Source organism: Haematobia irritans, chromosome 2, assembly GCF_050003625.1.
Source record: "Haematobia irritans isolate KBUSLIRL chromosome 2, ASM5000362v1, whole genome shotgun sequence".
In the NCBI taxonomy this organism is placed as follows: Eukaryota; Metazoa; Arthropoda; class Insecta; order Diptera; family Muscidae; genus Haematobia; species Haematobia irritans.
The window spans coordinates 3,548,675-3,567,605 of record NC_134398.1 but is presented as its reverse complement, the minus strand read 5'-3'; the positions used below and the strand labels follow the sequence as shown (position 1 = coordinate 3,567,605).

Here is an 18,931-nt window from a genome sequence, read left to right as displayed (position 1 = left end):
TTGGGTGTAAAAATTATATGCTTGGAACTCAAATTTTTTAACACAATATTTTTAAGTGCAAGCATATAATATTCATAAACTAGCATAACATGTTTGGGACATATATGTTAGAACATAGTATGATTGGGACATAAAATGTTTGTAAATATAATATGCTTAGATGCAAACATATATTAATTTAGAAATAGCCTATAAACATATATGTGTTTAGTAACCAATTAGCGCCTTACAAATATATCCACACAAAGAAAATTTCATTAAAATGTTTTTCTACCAGTGTATGCCCTAAGGTGAAACATAATATGTTTGAACAATACAAACAATATTTTGTTTGGACCAATACTGAAAATATATTGAAGCAAAATGTGTTTGGGGTATATGTTACAGAAGCGATTTTTTTATTGAGGGTGTAGGAGCAGCAGAGAATGGTGCATGTACGACTTGTTTTGCACACAAATTTTTTTTTCTGATTCAATCACGAAATTAATAGATCCAATTAGTTTTTTAATTGGAATGTCTTCATTCACAGAAATTATAGTATCAATTAAAAAATTAATCGGAAGTCAATTATTAAAAGTCCAATTAGAAAATTAATTGATAATATTAATTTTTGTGATTGATTTTTGTTTCAATTAAAAAATTTGTTGACTCAATTGAATTTTTAATTGAATATTTTTTAAACCCTAATTAAGACTTTAATTGGGAAAATTTTCGTGAAATTTATTTCTGTGTGAGGATGATGAGATCTTGCCTTTACTACACACAAAATAAAGGAGCCACCGTGGTGCAATGGTTAGCATGCCCGCCTTGTATACACAAGGTCGTGGGTTCGATTCCTGCTTCGACCGAACACCAAAAAGTTTTTCAGCGGTGGATTATACCACCTCAGCAATGCTGGTGACATTTCTGAGGGTTTCAAAGCTTCTGTAAGTGGTTTCACTGCAATGTGGAACGCCGCTCGGACTCGGCTATAAAAAGTAGGTCCCTTGTCATTGAGCTTAACATTGAATCGGGCAGCACTCAGTGATAAGAGAGAAGTTCACCAATGTGGTATCACAATGGACTGAATGGTCTAAGTGAGCCTGATACATCGGGCTGCCACCTAACCTAACCTAACCATATGTTTGAGTGTAAAAATTATATGTTTGGAACTCAAAGTTTTTAACACAATATTTTTAAGTGCAAGCATATAATATTCATAAACTAGCATAACATGTTTGGGACATATATGTTAGAACATATTATGTTTGGGACATAAAATGTTTGTGAATATAATATGCTTAGATGCAAACATATATTAATTTAGAAATAGCCTATAAACATATATGTGTTTAGTAACCAATTAGCGCCTTAAAAATATATCCACACAACGAAAATTTCATTAAAATTTTTTTCTACCAGTGTATGCCCTAAGGTGAAACATAATATGTTTGAACAATACAAACAATATTTTGTTTGGACCCATACTGAAAATATATATGCTTGAAGCAAAATGTGTTTGGGGTATATGTTACAGAAGCGATTTTTTTTTGAGGGTGTAGGAGCAGCCTGGTGCATGTACGACTTGTTTTGCACACAAATTTTTTTTTTCTGATTCAATCACAGAAATTATAGTATCACTTAAAAAGTTAATTGGAAGTCAATTATTGAAAGTCCAATTAAAAAATTAATTGATAATATTAATTTTTGTGTTTGATTTTTGTTTCAATTTCAAAAATTTGTTGACTCAATTGAATTTTTAATTGAATATTTTTTAAAACCTAATTAAGACTTTAATTGAGAAAATTTTCGTGAAATTTATTTCTGTGTGAGGATGATGAGATCTTGCCTTTACTATACTCAAAATAAGGGAGCCGCCGTGGTGCAATGGTTAGCATGCCCGCCTTGCATACACAAGGTCGTGGGTTCGATTCCTGCTTCGACCGAACACCAAAAAGTTTTTCAGCGGTGGTGACATTTCTGTGGGTTTCAGAGCTTCTCTAGGTGGTTCCACTGCAATGTGGAACGCCGTTCGGACTCGGCTATAAAAAGGAGGTCCCTTGTCATTGAGCTTAACATGGAATCGGGCAGCACTCAGTGATAAGAGAGAAGTTCACCAATGTGGTATCACAATGGACTGAATAGTCTAAGTGAGCCTGATACATCGGGCTGCCAACTAACCTAACCTACACTCAAAATAAAGTTTACTTGGATCCAAAGATTTTGACCTTCCCTTCTCTAATCTTCTATCTTAGCTCAATTTTTTTTAGTGTAGGCAATGGTTTAGTCATATCGGTGAAAAGTGGAAACAAATTCCTTAAGGATACTGAGTTCGTGGAATAAAATAAATTTGCGATGAAAAAAGAAGTTAAAACGCGCAACAAACCGAATACTGGAATATGTGTAGGCCAGTAGACATGAGACAACCTAACCTAACCTATATCGCATGTGCAAGCCAAGTCAAACACATCAGTAATAATAACGATTTTTACAAATACAAATTGAAGTCGATATCATTATTAGCTCGGTGGTACAACGTTTGGTAAAGTCTTCATACGAGTATATAAATTTGATGCAGAATAATTATTTAGAGTTATCAGCACAAGTTTTTTAAAAAAATCATTTTTAAACATATTGATATTATAACGAACTAAAATGTGTCTAAAGACATGTTAGCAACAAACAAAGAATAAACTTCTTTTAAATATGAGAAAAACATTTTCTTAATAGTTTTTTTTTTCAATCTAACTAAATGTGTGAATAGATTTGTATTAAGTCGTCGACGGTCATAAATATTAATTCAAACATACTAAAATAGATTGAAATGTTTATCATTTCACTTTTCAGTATATTATTGCGGTGACATCATGTTGTTCTCTCCCTAAAAACCATCAAAGTTGGCAGCACTGATCAATCAGAATATGGATGGATAAGCTGAGATAAGCAGTTTTTAATGTTGGAGAATTACAAAAATTCACCATTAAATATATAAACATGAAAAATTAAATATGCACTGAAAAAATATATTGTGTCTGTTTATCAAGTTAATTAGACTAACATTTGTTTGCAAATAAAAACTAATTTTGTTACATTTAGCCCAACTTGTTGCCATTTTCTTGTTTTCCTTCTCAGGGGCATTTTCTATTTGAATAAAATGTATTACAATTTTAATTAAAACTAAAAACCACAGTAAATATAAGCAGATATTGTTTTAAGTATGTTTTTACACTGAAATTACAAGTTATATTGAAGATAGATCTGATTTTGACACATCGAACCATATTACATTAATTCATTAAGAGATCTTATCTAAATTGGTCGTTTTTGACTCTTTCTAATTTGTTTAATTTTTTTGTACTATTTCTCAAAAAAAAAGTAAATTAACTTACTTTTTTAAATTGCATAATTAAAACACTTCCCTGTTTCCCAATAGAAATACCTCATCAATTCTGTAATTAGATTTAGTCGATTTTTTTCTTTAGTTTTACTAATTCACGACACACCCTAACCCATGGTCGTTCATTTCCCATGACCATTTCCCATTCAGGCAGGCGGAGGTACTTAAGTCCGCTGATGGATGCATCACCCAATCACACAGATCCACAGACACATGAAATGCTTAACCTTGCTCGACGGTGATCAAGCAGTACTCAGCTCAGCATCATCAATTCAAATTCGTGCATATGAAAATGTCAAATAATTGGCCATAAATTGGGGCACATTCTGTAGCCTGAAATTCATGGGTTTCATGTACACCATAAAAAAAACACACAGAAAATGCTATCGTCTCCTCCCACATCACCTACACCCAACTAGCCGCCTTTCGATGGCATTTGAGCTTTCGATATTTGTTGCAATTGCAAATAGAAAATTTTGTCAAACCATTTGGCGGCGGTAGATTTCTCACACACAACCCAGCTGGGCCAAGCTCATGATAATTGTGGCAATTATTGAAAAAATCCAAACATCCACCATCACCACCGCTATTGCCCCAGTTGAGGAAAGTGACGTATTTTCCTCTTTAGTTTTGGGATGACTAGGAAACGGGTATTGCGTATAAGGAACTTCAAATAAAAATCTAATAAAATTGAATAAACTACAATGCATTGCTTTTATGAAAATCTCTAATTGAAAATGTTAAAGCATCACAGCAATGAGAAACAAACAGGGATAAGTCGATAATTTGTAAATTGATTAGAGTATAATATAAAATACTTTAACAAACTGCGAAAAATTAGTATGTAGGACTGAGAAGTTTTGAGTCGTTAATTAATCAATTTTTACAATAGATACTTAGGCTATTTCTGTTAATAGCGCTTGATTTAAGTTGTAAATGCATTTTGGTCCCAGAAACAAGGAAATCTTTTAAAATGTAATTTCAAATCGTATAATATTGAAATTTAACAAACCAAGCATCCCAAATCATTCACGGCCTTCTGTCATTTTGTTTTGATGCAATATGTTTTTGCGAGTCGTTTATAATACATATGTTCTTTTTTAGTTTTTGGAAATGTTCTTCTATATTATTTATAATAAATTGTTTAAAATTTACCATATGTTTCTTATATGGATTGAATGCCATAAAAAACATGATTTCACATCTAATTTCAACACATGCATGAAATTATATATTTCCTTCCTGGCAAAAGTGTTGACAATTAAACTTCTATAGCTCCCATATAAACAGGGTGACTGATATGTAAAGGGTTAAATTTTTTAATTTTATTGTTCAAAAATATCGAAAATAACATTTAATTTTTTAGAATCAGTTTAGAGTTGTTCGAATTGCCTCTCATTGGCGCGAAATATGACATTCAAAGCCATCACACGATTAACAAAAGTAGCTCGCGGTATTTTGGACCATTCCCGAAGAAGCGCCATCTTGAGATGATTGACACTTTGATATTTTTTAGTGCCAACCTTATTCTTCAAACTTCCCCAAGCGCAAAAGTCCAACTGATTGAGATTCGGAGATTTTAGTCGCCATTGTGCTATTGAAATGAAGAGTGGAACATCCTTTTAAAGCCATTCTTGTTTGAGGCTTTTTCATTTCAGTCCTATTCTTACTAGCAAGTTTTCTACCACATCGGCGTGGATTTCAATCAAATCTGGCCTTCACTTTTCGGAACATGTGTTGCTGTTACCTTGTTTTCGCCCACCTTATCGAAGCGATTCAATACTACCACACACAAAAACTTTTTTTCTGATTCAGTCACGAAATTAATCGATTGATTTTTTATTGAAATGTCTTTAATCACAGAATTGATAGCATCAATTAAAAATTGATTGAAAGTCAATTAAAAAATTAATTGATCCAATTAAAAAAATTAAATGATACTATTAATTTTTGTGATTGATTTTTGTTTCAATTAAAAAATTTGTTGAATCAATTCAATTTAATAAATAAATTTAATTGGAAAATGTTACGTGGAAAATTTTTCTGTGCAGTAACATTGTAACAAGCACATCTAGTTCATAAAATTTGTCGAACATACTTGGAATAAAGAAAATTTCAAATCTTTTTTAAATTTAAGAAGAAACCACACTATAATAATCTTTTTGTAATAAATATACGTTAATTTTAGCATTAGTTTAACAATGGACTTTTTTCCTATTTTTATTGCAACAAAATTATTTATTCAAATTTTAATTTTATTTATAAAATTTTATTTATTAAAATTTTATTATTATTTTTTTTAAATTTTCCATAGCTCGATGAACTTTTCCTTTTTTCAAATATGTCTCAAACATTTTAATAACTAAACGTGGATATAAAATTCAATGACCGTTCAATATGAACTAAAAGAGAAGATAAAGTTCGTATGATTCCCAAAACTAGTAGGAATGAACCAATGTAGCATATGGTTAAAATGGTCATGATTTGGCGCCAATGCTTTTTTTTCTTTGCTTTTAGTTTATTTATTCTTTCTATGAGACATCAAATTTTAACACTATTTGGTAGAAATCTCAAAATATGGATTAAAATTAAATCGACTTTCACACAGGATATTTCACTCTTCCTCTATATTTGTCTACTTTTTTCTGTGTATACAATTTCACAATAGTAAAAGGAAACAAAATCGTTTGTCTATATGTAATTTGATAAGAACCAAGTGCAATGTTCATCAGATATACCATAAAAACTCCAATTAAAAATCTTATTTTTTTGGCGGGTAAAATATTTTTATTGGAGTAAAACACTTTGTTTACATTTAATTTGAGTAAAATTCGGCCATTATCTTTTTATTCTCAAAATAAGCAACAAAGACAACTGTCCAAGTGGCGAGTTGTTTATGTATTTGTTGTTGCTCCCCTTCTTCTAGATGCTCTTTTCTCTCTCTCTCTCATTCAATTTGAAAGACGTATTATGAGATTTTTCTTTTAATTAATTTATCATTAACCTCTATAAATGAAACTGGCACAAGAAGTCAGACACAACAAGTTCTCAACGTCCATTGACATCTTCACATTTCCAGTTCAATGCAGAAATTAACAACAACATAAAACACTCTACTCTACTCTCCATCATTCTCTTGCAAATGATGTCAATTGAATTACGCATGACAGCATAACCCCCTCAATGAGTTGGAAAAGAAAAAAAAACATTACGATGGCGCAATGAAGATGTGTCATACAAGGAGTCAACTACATGATGATCATTAATACCATGTTAATATGTTGTTATTGTTATTTAAATGGCTCTTTATAGCATGCCTTATGATCACAATAAAAAAACAATCTAAAATTGAGTAGTGTGATGAGAAGATTCCAATATTAATTGTAATTGACAGATAAGATGCAATTTTGATTAAATAATATGTTATCGAACATTTTGAAAATTTTATTTTAAGAATATAAAGAGATGCTGCAAAAGTCGGCACATAAATAATTGATTGTGAGAGAGAACGCCAAAGGTGGTAATCTCTTCAGTAATGTTGACAACATTGAATAATTTGAAACTTCTTCACATGTGGTGTCACACAATGTAACAATCAATTTCGACATGTTTATTGGAAGCGCCACCCCCTACCATTAAGATCAAAATAAAATCGGGCAGTTTTCTTGGATCCGGGAGATTCTCACCAAACCAGTGCTGCCAGAAGTTGAGGAAAATTCCTACATGTAGGTTATTTTCTAATATTTAGCGTCTTGTAGAGATGTAGTAGAACACAGTGTAGGAGGGACTTTTTCACTCAGCACAATTTTTAATTTTTTTTTCATTTTGGTTGCTCTAGAGCATGTATAGAAAATTTTGTCAAAATTTTATTTCTATAGAAAATTTTGTCAAAATTTTATTTCTATAGAAAATTTTGTCAAAATTTTATTTCTATAGGAAAATATGTCAAAATTTTATTTCTATAGGAAATTTTGTCAAAATTTTATTTCTATAGAAAATTTTGTCAAAATTTTATTTCTATAGAAATTTTTGTTAAAATTTTATTTCTATAGAAAATTTTGTCAACATTTTATTTTTCCATAGAAAATTTTGCCAAAATTTTATTTCTATAGAAAATTTTGTTAATATTTTATTTCTATAGAAAATGTTGTCAAAATTTTTATTCTATAGAAAATGATGCCAAAATTTTGTTAAAATTTTTATTCCTCTTCTTTTTTCCACGCTCAAAATAAACCCAGCCAACTGAATTCAAATCGATGATTTGACAGTGGCATAGGAAAAGAGATATGTTTGTTTTGAATTTATTTCGGCATAAGCCGGCTATCATACAAAACCTTTTTTCGGGAGGTTCAAGTGTGGTTCATTGTTGGGTTTAATGAACTGCCTGAATTTATTCTGATAATTGGTTGATAGTTTTGCTGCAAGTAGAGGATGCTGATGAGGAATGGAGTAATTCCGAAACGTGCGTCTATAGGGCTTTGCCCAAATAAATTTGACGAACATTCTTTTCCTCTGTTGGTTAAGCTACACTTGTAGTTTAGTCAATGTATGGTTTTAAGCTGCAATAAAAACAACAACAAAAATTTTATTTCTATAGAAAATTTTGTTAAAATTTTTTTTCTATAGAAAATGTTGTCAAAATTTTATTTCTATAGAAAATTTTGTCAAAATTTTATTTCTATAGAAAATGTTGTCAAAATTTTATTTCTATAGAAAATTTTTTCAAAATGTTATTTCTATACAAAATTTTGTCAAAATGTTATTTCTATAGAAAATTTTTTCAAAATATTAGTTTTATAGAAAATTTTCTAAAATTTTATTTTTCTATAGAAAATTTTGCCAAAACTTTATTTTATAGATCGAAAAGTATTGTAGGCAAAATTTTTGGGAATGTGGGGGAAAGTAGGGAACTTTTTTGTCCTTGTAGGGTAAACCGAACAAATTCTCTGGCAACACTGCACCAAACTACAGTGAATAACCCTAAATATGTTTGTACACAGAAAAAAATTTCACGAAAATTTTTCCAATTAAAATCTTAATTGAGTTTTAAAAAATATTCAATTAAAAATTTTAGTTGATTCAACCATTTTTTTTAATTGAAATAAAAAGCAATCACACAAATTAATAGTATCAATTAATTTTTTAATTGGCTGTCACTTAATTTTTTAATTGATAGTATCGGTTCTGTGATTGAAGACATTTCAATTAAAAAATTAATTGGATCAATTAATTTCATGATTGAATCAGAAAAAAATTGTTGGTGTGTACTGACAGTCTTCAGTTACCTTCATCTAATCCAAAAACATCCTTACAACAAATTAGGTACTCAAGGTTTTCACTTAGCATATTAAATTTGCTTATATACATTCAAACTGAATCCCATTAAGAAGATTCGTATATGAAAATATTCTTACATTGTTATATTGTTTTGCAACAACAATATCAGCAATTTTAAATCATCTTGTCGCTATCTTCTCATTCATTATAGTTTTGATATGCTTGTTGTCAACGTAGATTCCAACCTCTGTTTTATTATCGTATTTGACACAGTTTCAGTCAACGTTCATAAACTTTTCCTAAAAGTAATTTCAAGGTCAATGTTTACCCTCATGATAATAAAAACAATTGTAAACATTTTATCATATAAAAGTTACAAGAGTATAACAATATATTTTAGATATTCTAGAAAATTACTATAGATTTAAATTTTGAGATTTTGAATCAATTGATTAATCAAGAATTTTTTCTATTCTTTTACTTTTAGCAAAAATTGGCGTTTTCTACACAGCATTTTATGGTGTCTTAGCGGCGCTGGTAGCCATTTGTATATGGGCTTTCTTCCAGACATTGGATCCTCGTATACCTAAATGGACATTGGATGGATCGTTGATAGGAACAAATCCAGGTTTGATTTTTGTTTTTTTTTTTTTTTTTTTTGTATATAAATATCGAAAATTTTAATTTTCTTTATTAATTCAAGGTCTTGGTTTCCGACCATTACCGGAAATGGAAAATGTTGAAAGTACCCTCATCTGGTATAAGGGAACACATCATGAAAACTACAAACAATGGACGGATTCATTGGACGAATTTTTGGCCGGTAAGTTAAAAAAAATTCCTTTCAGTCCAACTAACTATCTAATAGATAGTGAATTCTTTAACAAATGTCAAACTATATTCGTATACTTTGTAATTAAAATGTTATCTTATGGCGGCCAAAATGGAAAAAGTAATTTCTATCGCTGAACAATCTACATGGCCAAGTGTTTTGATAATAGTTCAGTGGCTAATGACTTGTCTATTGAAGGGGTTCTTGAAATTCAATTCAATGTTATAAAGAATTCTGCGTCAAATGGAATCGGCAAGAGGAAATAATTACTTTGGCACATCATAAATGGGTAGCTCACGCAATGGGAGCTTACAGATGGCTAGAGGCATACCACCAGATCCTATTTCTCTTGGAATATTATTGTAGTATTGCTAACTCATCTGCGGTTTCCCAGTTCATTTGGCATTGATAGGTGAAGATTCAATTGCTTTGAAATATATGTTGCAGTCTATGACCATTTTCGCATAGAGGAATATAGAGACCAATGATTCATGAAAAGAGGTTTCACCACAGGAGATTGGAATTGAGGAATACAGATTCCAATATTTTACAAAAAGAGGTTTTGCCAGAATTTAATCCACCGTGGTTGAGAAAGAAGTAATTCACGTACTATTTTTCCAAAAACCAGCGAGTTATCGTAATCAGCGTAACCTTACAGACGTTGTTTCAGTTGACTTTTTGGCCAATATTATCTAGGTAACATGACATTAGGGAAATATCCTACTCTCATTGTAATGTTTAATACTAAATTGATTTCTGCGAAAAATGAATTCTGGCATTTATCACAGTGAATAGGGGCCTAAACACAGGATTGTTCTCGGACGTTTTTGTGAAGTTGTGAATTAAAAATTTTAGTACTTCTACTTGGTGAGTGCACTTATTCACATCTCTACGAACGTTTGCATACCCCAGGGTGGCTAAAGATGACCATCCATTTATTATTTGCTTTAGGTGCAACTTAATAAAGAATACTTGAATGTTTAGAAAAGAAACATGTGTGTATTCATCGACAGATAGTGAGATCTCAATAACACCGACTTTTTCATACAATGAACTAACTATGTTCGCTTGAAAGTATACATTTTTTTCCGAAATTTGTTTGTGCCAAAACGCAATTTTAGTTCTAGGATTAAGATATCACAACTTGTGTATGGGAATTTCCCATTTTCTGCTAGAGTCACATCATGTATCTATGTCACAATTTTTAGACTTTCATTTCCTAAGGAGAGCAAACGACTGTTTATAGCAACAATCCAAAGTAAAAGTGTTAGTAATTCTTCTTGGGGAGTACCTCTCCCACGCAACTCTTTGAACGTTACCTTATTGTGGAATTTATTACTGCAAAGGTTCTCGAATATATAGAGAAGTAGCATTTGTATACTCACCCATAGAAAAAATCATCAACGGCGTGATCATTTCAAAACGATCCGATCATGAAAGTGAATCAACACACATGTTTTCATGTCAAACTGAAAACAGAGGGGGGGTCAACCTGACAATGTAAATAAGACACCATGCGTTGTCACAACAACAACCAGTGATGGTTACGAATTTATAAACAAAATTAAAAAAAAAAAGATTTCCGCTACCGTGACTCGAACCATCATATCGCTGAGATTATTTTTCCACTGAAATCTTACAAGAGAGTAAAAAGTAATTTTACTCTCTTCTAGTACCAATTTATCAGGCACTAAATTACTTTACTGACTTTTTGATGCAAACGAACCACTCCATGTAATTTTCGAAAAGAATCTGGTTCGCGAATGCAGCTATTGCCGAAATAGCATACAATTAGAACTGCATATGTTCGCCTGAAAATATGCAAATAATTCATAGCAAAAATTTTTTGGAGTGGGAAAATAGTCGCACTCGGAGAGCAATATTCGACATAGTGCAAGGAAATAGTTTTTGAATTATTGGAAACTGTGGACAAAAACGAATCGAAGATCCCCCAATGCATTATTCTCGTTAATTGTAATAAACTCACAAAGCACTTCTTCTGAAAAACCACTTCTTTACAGCCACAAGTATTTTAGCATTCGATAAAACTTAATATAAATACAGTAGAACAAGTTTATAACGCACTCTTGTTATAATGAAAAGTTTTTCAGGTCCCAATGATTTTTCTATAATTTTCCATACAAATGACTACGTTTGTAATAAACACGGTTGTGTCGCATTTATGATTAAAGGGAACAATATTTCCATTCCTTTTTCATTAAAAAATATCATTTTTTTTTTTTCAATTTAATTTGAAGTAAAAATTATTATTGGCATGGGAAAGTCAAATTTGTGATTATTTTACCAGAGTCATTCAAAATTTCATAAGGCACTAAGGAAATAACCATCTAAAAATTACGGTCATTGGTCATTGCTCGCTCTAACCGTGTTCGATTGTAAAATTGAAAATAATTGAAAAAGTAGCTAACTGGTCTATTCAAAAAATTATCAGCAATACTCATGTTCAAAAACAGGAAGCCAAATAATATTGACAATATATTCATTGATATAGCGGATAGTAATAGTAGGAAATTTCTAGTGTTCTGTAATTATTAATAAGTTAATATAGTCTACCATGCACAGATAAGGTATTCAGTCTTCTCAAACATTAGACCTAGGGTACAAGTATCAGAATATATATTTTAAAAATTTTTAACTTATTTTTACAAATTTCATCTCTCTATAATCGATTTTTTTTCTTTCTTTCACTTTCACAGTATACAAAGTACCCGGTTTAACACCTGGTCGTGGTCAAAATATCTACAATTGCGATTACAATCAACCGCCACCAAAGGGTCAAGTATGTGATGTGGATATTAAGGCCTGGTCTCCTTGTACCAAGGAGAACAATTACAGTTATCACAAGAGTTCGCCATGTGTATTCTTGAAATTGAATAAAATCTATGGCTGGATACCGGAATTCTATAACAGTTCCAGTGATTTACCCGAAAATATGCCAAAGAGTTTGAAAACCTACATTGGCGATATGGAAAAGACACAGGCTCATAAGGTGAAAAAACCAGATTTTTTTCTTTTTCGAAAAACAATTAAAATTAATGCGAAATTATTATTTTTACAGATGAACACTGTTTGGGTTTCTTGTGAGGGTGAAAATCCTGCCGATCAAGAAAATGTTGGTCCTGTGGACTATTTGCCCATACGAGGCTTCCCTGGATACTTCTATCCCTATCAGAATTCTGAGGGTTATTTGAGCCCTTTGGTGGCTGTGCATTTCCAAAGACCGAAACGTAAGTATCATCAAATGAGGAATTTATTAGAGGTTACAATTAGATGAAAAATAATTTCATCCCCAAGGTTCTTTTTCCATACTCTTAAAGAAACCTTATTTGGATCCATAGATTTCAACTTTCCCCTAACACTGAAAAAAATATTGACCTAATATGAATGAATGTGATCTTCACTTTAGGATTTTGGTATTGATTCCGAGCCACGGCTTCTTTAAAATAGATACAATTTTTAAAAAAAACTATCCAGCCTTAAATCGAAGCTCTATAAAATTAAAGCCTTTTTATATTTAATCCAAAGATTCAATATCTCAGATAATTTAACGAATATTTCTTTAAGTAAAAAATGGTTTCTTTACAGTAATGGAAACTTGCTTAACTCCACTTTAACGGAGGAACACAAAATTTCAAAGATTCGTGACGCAAATTGAAAGAAAACAATTCTCAAAGCAAAGATAATTAATTTCATTTTAATAAAATTTTATTAATTCATTAGTGTAAAGATTTTGTCTTTACATTAATGACTTTGGTATTAATTCCGAGCTAGAGAAGCGGTGAATTGAAGTAAGGACAAATTTAAGACACAATTCTCTTTAAAATTTAAGTTTGGCGTACTTAATTCTAGGACAAACAGTTTAATTTGTACATTTTTCCAATATTTTTATATCCTCCACCATAGGATGGGGGGTATATTAACTTTGTCAATTCGTTTGTAACACATCGAAATATTGATCTAAGACCCCATAAAGTATATATATTCTGGGTCGTGGTGAAATTCTGAGTCGATCTGATCATGTCCGTCCGTCCGTCTGTTGAAATCACGCTAACTTCCGAATGAAAAAAGCTATCGACTTGAAACTTGGCACAAGTAGTTGTTATTGATGTAGGTCACATGGTATTGCAAATTGGTCATATCGGTCCACTTTTACGTATAGCCCCCATATAAACGGACTCCCAAATTTGGCTTGCGAGGCCTCTAAGAGAAGCAACTTTCATCCGATCCGGCTGAAATTTGGTACATGGTGTTAGTATATGGTCTCTAACAACCATGCAAGAATTGGTCCACATCGGTCCATAATTATATATTGCCCCCATATAAACCGATCCCCCGATTTGGCTTGCAGAGCCTCTAAGAGAAACAAATTTCATCCGATCCGGCTGAAATTTGGTACATGGTGTTAGTATATGGTCTTTAATGACCATGCAAAAATTGGTCCATATCGGTCCATAATTAACCATGCAAAAATTGGTCCATATCGGTCCATATATTAACTTTGTCAATTCGTTTGTAACACATCGAAATATTGATCTAAGACCCCATAAAGTATATATATTCTGGGTCGTGGTGAAATTCTGAGTCGATCTGATCATGTCCGTCTGTCCGTCTGTTGAAATCACGCTAACTTCCGAATGAAAAAAGCTATCGACTTGAAACTTGGCACAAGTAGTTGTTATTGATGTAGGTCACATGGTATTGACAATTGGTCATATCGGTCCACTTTTACGTATAGCCCCCATATAAACGGACCCCCAAATTTGGCTTGCGAGGCCTCTAAGAGAAGCAACTTTCATCCGATCCGGCTGAAATTTGGTACATGGTGTTAGTATATGGTCTCTAACAACCATGCAAGAATTGGTCCACATCGGTCCATAATTATATATTGCCCCCATATAAACCGATCCCCCGATTTGGCTTGCAGAGCCTCTAAGAGAAACAAATTTCATCCGATCCGGCTGAAATTTGGTACATGGTGTTAGTATATGGTCTTTAATGACCATGCAAAAATTGGTCCATATCGGTCCATAATTATGTATAGCCCCCATATAAACCGATCACCAGATTTGACCTCCGGAGCCTCTTGGAAGACCAAAATTCATCTGTTTCAGTTTAAATTTGGTACGTGATGTTAATATATGACCTCAAACACCCATGCAAAAATTGGTCCATATCGGTCCATAATTATGTATAGCCCCCATATAAACCGATCACCAGATTTGACCTCCAGAGCACCTTGGAAGAGAAAAATTCTTCCCATTAGGTTGAAATTTGGTACGTGATGTTAGTATATGGTATCCAACAACCATGCAGGAATTGGTTCCTATCAGTCGATAATTATATATAGCTCCCATATAAACCGATCGCCAGATTTGACCTCCGGTGCCTTTTGGAGAAACACAATTCATCCGATCTGGTTGAAATTTGGTACGTGGTGGTAGTATATGATATTTAACAACCATGCCAAAAGTGGTCCATATCAGTCCATAATAATTTATAGCCCCCATATAGCCCCCCAAAGGAAGAAAACTTGGTAAGAGAAAAATGCGTCTGCTATTCTTAGCAAAATTCGGATTCGTATTTTAGGCAGATGGAATTTTTAGCATCACGACAATATATTTTTCAGTGTATATATATTTTATTTTTTTCATATTTATTTATTATTTTTCATATTTAGTAATAGCCCCAAAATTGAATTGAATTTGAAAGCCAAAGCCAAAGCTGAATGACACTTTTGATTTCTATTTTAAATGAATTTTTACTTTCAGGTGGTATCATCATCAACATCGAATGCAAAGCCTGGGCACGCAATATCATTCACGATCGCAAGGAGAGATTAGGATCGGTGCACTTTGAACTTTTAATAGATTAAAAATCTCATCCGCAGGAAGTTCAAGGCGATTTTACTCCTTGAAGAAAAAAAAAACAAAACACACAAAAAACCGTGCACACACACACACAACACCCTCAAAAAACCAGAAACACAAATCAACAAAATATTTATTAAATTTCCTTCAATTTTTTTTTTCTAATAATTTCTTTAAATAATTACCAACGATTTAAGTACACAAAAATAAGTTTCAAGCCACTATTTCTTGGTTCAAAAATAAAAATCAGTAAGGCCCATTAGGAAATATTCTCAGAATCTCAAAACAAAACAAAAAATGGCTATTAATCTAGACCGTTTTCAGATTTCAGTCTTTAATTAAGATTTCATTTGTTTCTTTTTGTATAAAAACTGCCATTTCAACAAATATTTCAAAGAAAAACAAATCCTGAGAATTTGTACACCTTAATTGAGATACAAAAAAACGATCACTCAGAGAAGGGGAAATATTTCCAAAGCAAATGTAAAACAAAATTAGGAGAAAATATTTTCAAAGAAAATTATTTTTCTTTTCTATCGAATAAAATAATTTTACGATTGTTAAATTTCCATGGCAAAAATATTTTATTGTGGTCTTAAAACAGATTTGAGATGATCTTTTTCGTTTGCTTCAACTTTAAGGAAAATTCCCTTTATGTCTATTGGGCATCAGATTTTTCACTAATTTTAAATAAAGAGAATATTGTATTTTTTGTTTTAGTCTAAACTAAAATCATTAATCTAGAATTGTTTATTGTATTGTAAAGTTTAGTTATTGTATATTTTAAAGAAGACGAAAAAATTAAGAAAATCCCAAAAAAAAAAATACAAAGCGACATTTGAACACCATCTTCAAACGCCATTTACAAGCCATAACGCAAAGGCTTTCGTTTCTTCTCTTCTCAACAACATGGTCAACAACAGTTGCAGATATTTTAAGGAAGGATATTCAAGCTACCACCACCTAGTGAGTGTCATCTAGATTCTAGCAAGTGTACAAGTTAGTTTAATAACTCCATTCTAACCAAAATCTCCCTCCGCCCCCCGCCTTCCCTTATTTCATAATCGAAACACCCAAAGTCTCTTATTTTATACACAAATAGGAGGAATGCATCCAAAAATTGTGAAGAATCAAGACACTGCAGTGAGTTTTAATTATTAAAATTTAAATTAAAAAAGTAAATGTTTTTTTAAGTTTTAAATTAATAAAATTTTACCAAACAATAATTAAAAATCGAATTCATTTTTTTACTAAAATCTAACCCATAAAAATTACGCAATTTGTTAGAAGATACACCTGTGAGTAAAATAATAGCATATGTATGTTAAATTTTCATCAAACTAATTCGGTAGTTCATTGGTAATGATGGCTCCCCGACTGTATTCATAGACAATTGTTTCAAAATAAATACCGAATAATATTGAGAAAAATGTCCTAAAGACAGTATAGAAGCACAAGACAGACAAAGATTTCTGCCGCTGGTCATGGACATTCCAAAGGGTCTCATCACGCGTCAACCGCGAAAGTCATAAAAAAAAGGTTCCTCGATTCAACTCACCGGATCTCAATCCGTTGAACTTTTGCTCCTAGGGCATTTTGGAGAGTAAGGTTACCACTAAAAAATTCAAAAATGTTGATCATCTCAAGACGACTCTTCCCGGGAATGGATCACGGTTGCCATTCGTACCAAAATTTGAAGAAAATTTTACCAAAAATCTATCAAATTTAGAAAATTTTACCAATTTTTTTTTTTTCTTTAGAAAATTTTGCCAAAATTTTATTTCTCTTGAAAATTTTGTTAAAATTTTATTTCTGTAGAAACTTTTGTCAGAATTATATTTGTATAAAAAATTTGGTCAACTTTTATATCTATAGAAATTTTGTCAAAATTTACCTCTATAGAAAATTTTGTCAAAATTCACCTTAATAGAAAATTTTGTCAAACTGTTCTTTGTATAGAAAATTTTGCAAAATATTTATTTCTATAGAAAATTTTGCGAAAATCCTATTTCTATAACAAAAAAATTATTTGTATAGAAAATTCCGAAAAAAAATTATATTTATAGAAAATTTTGTCAAAATTTTATTTTTATAGAAGATTTTGTCAAAATTTTATTTTTATAGAAAATTTTGTCAAAATTTTATTTCATTAGAAAATTTTTTCAAATTTTTAATTCTATAGAAAATTTTGTCAAAATTTTATTTCTATAGAAAATTTTGTCAAAATTTTATTTCTATAGAAAATTTAGTCAAAATTTTATTTGTTTTGTCAATTTTGTCAAAATTTTATTTCTTTAGAAAATTTTGTCAAAATATTGTTTCTATAGAAAAATTTGTTGAAATTTTATTTCTGTAGAAAATTTTGTCGAAATTTCATTTCTGTAGAAAATTTTCTCAAAATTGTTTTCTATAGAAAACTTTGTCAAAATTTTATTCTATAGAAATTTTTTTCAAAATTTTATTTCTTTAGAAAATGTTGTCAAAATTTTATTTCTATAGAAAATTTTGTCAAAATGTTATTTCTATAGAAAATTTAGTCAAAATTTTATTTCTGTAGAAAATTTTGTCAAAATTTCAATTCTGTAGAAAATTAAATTGAAATTTCTATACAAAATTTTGTCCAAATTTTAATTCTTTAGAAAATTTTGTTATAATTTTATTTCTATAGAAAATTGTGTAAAATTTTTTTCTATAAAAATTTTTGTCGAAATTTTATTTCTGTTGAAAAATTGTTCAAAATTTTTTTCTATAGAAAACTTTTTCAAAATTTTATTCTATAGAAATTTTTTCAATTTTTTTTTTCTATATACAATGTTGTCAAATTTTTTTCTATAGAAAATTTTTTTCTTTAGAAAATGTTGAAAAATTTTTTTTCTCAAATTTTGTTTTCTTTAGAAAATTTTGTCATTTTTTTTTCTATAGGAAATTTTGTCAAAATATTTTTCTACAGAAAATTTTTTCAAAATTGTTTTCTATAAAAAATGTTGTCAAATTCTTTTTCAATTTTTTCTATAGAAAATTTTCTCAACATTTTTTTCTATAGAAAATTTTATCAAAATTTTTTTCTATAGAAAATTTTGTCAACATTTTTTTCTATAGAAAACTTTTTCAAAATTTTATTCTATAGAAATTTTTTCAATTTTTTTCTATAGAAAATGTTAACAATTTTTTTCTATATATACAATTTTCTCAAATTTTGTTTTCGTTAGAAAATTTTGTCATTTTTTTTTTCTATAGAAAATTTTGTCAAAATATTTTTCTACAGAAAATTTTTTCTATAGAAAATGTTGTCAAATTCGTTTTCAATTTTTTCTATAGAAAATTTTCTCAAAATTTTTTTCTATAGAAAATTTTGTCAACATTTTTTTTCTATAGAAAATTTTGTCAAAATATTATTCTATAGAAAATGTTGTCAACATTTTTTTGTAAAGAACATTTTTTTCAATATTTTTATACCCTTCACCACTACTGTGGTACAGGGTATAATAAGTTTGTGCATTTGTATGTAACGCCAAGAAATAGTGATCATAGACCCATCTTTTAGTACACCGATCGGCT

At 30.4% G+C, this 18,931-nt stretch overlaps 1 protein-coding gene and 1 long non-coding RNA gene across 6 annotated transcripts in view; one reads left to right on the top strand and one right to left on the bottom strand.

Annotated features, from left to right (window-relative positions):
* Nucleotides 1-16,611, top strand: part of nrv2 (nervana 2) — a 34,973-nt gene extending 18,362 nt beyond the window's left edge. For all 5 annotated transcript variants that reach the window (XM_075293147.1, XM_075293143.1, XM_075293146.1 and 2 more), the window contains 5 exons: nucleotides 9,141-9,281; nucleotides 9,357-9,476; nucleotides 12,203-12,495; nucleotides 12,565-12,733; nucleotides 15,275-16,611. In XM_075293147.1, coding sequence (XP_075149262.1) covers nucleotides 9,141-9,281; nucleotides 9,357-9,476; nucleotides 12,203-12,495; nucleotides 12,565-12,733; nucleotides 15,275-15,378 — 827 coding nt within the window. In that variant the 3' untranslated portion in view covers nucleotides 15,379-16,611. The remainder of the gene's footprint in view (nucleotides 1-9,140; nucleotides 9,282-9,356; nucleotides 9,477-12,202; nucleotides 12,496-12,564; nucleotides 12,734-15,274) is intronic.
* The window catches only part of LOC142223276 (uncharacterized), a 59,531-nt gene that overhangs the window by 19,035 nt on the left and 21,565 nt on the right, over nucleotides 1-18,931 (bottom strand). The gene's annotated exons all lie outside the window — the stretch shown is intronic.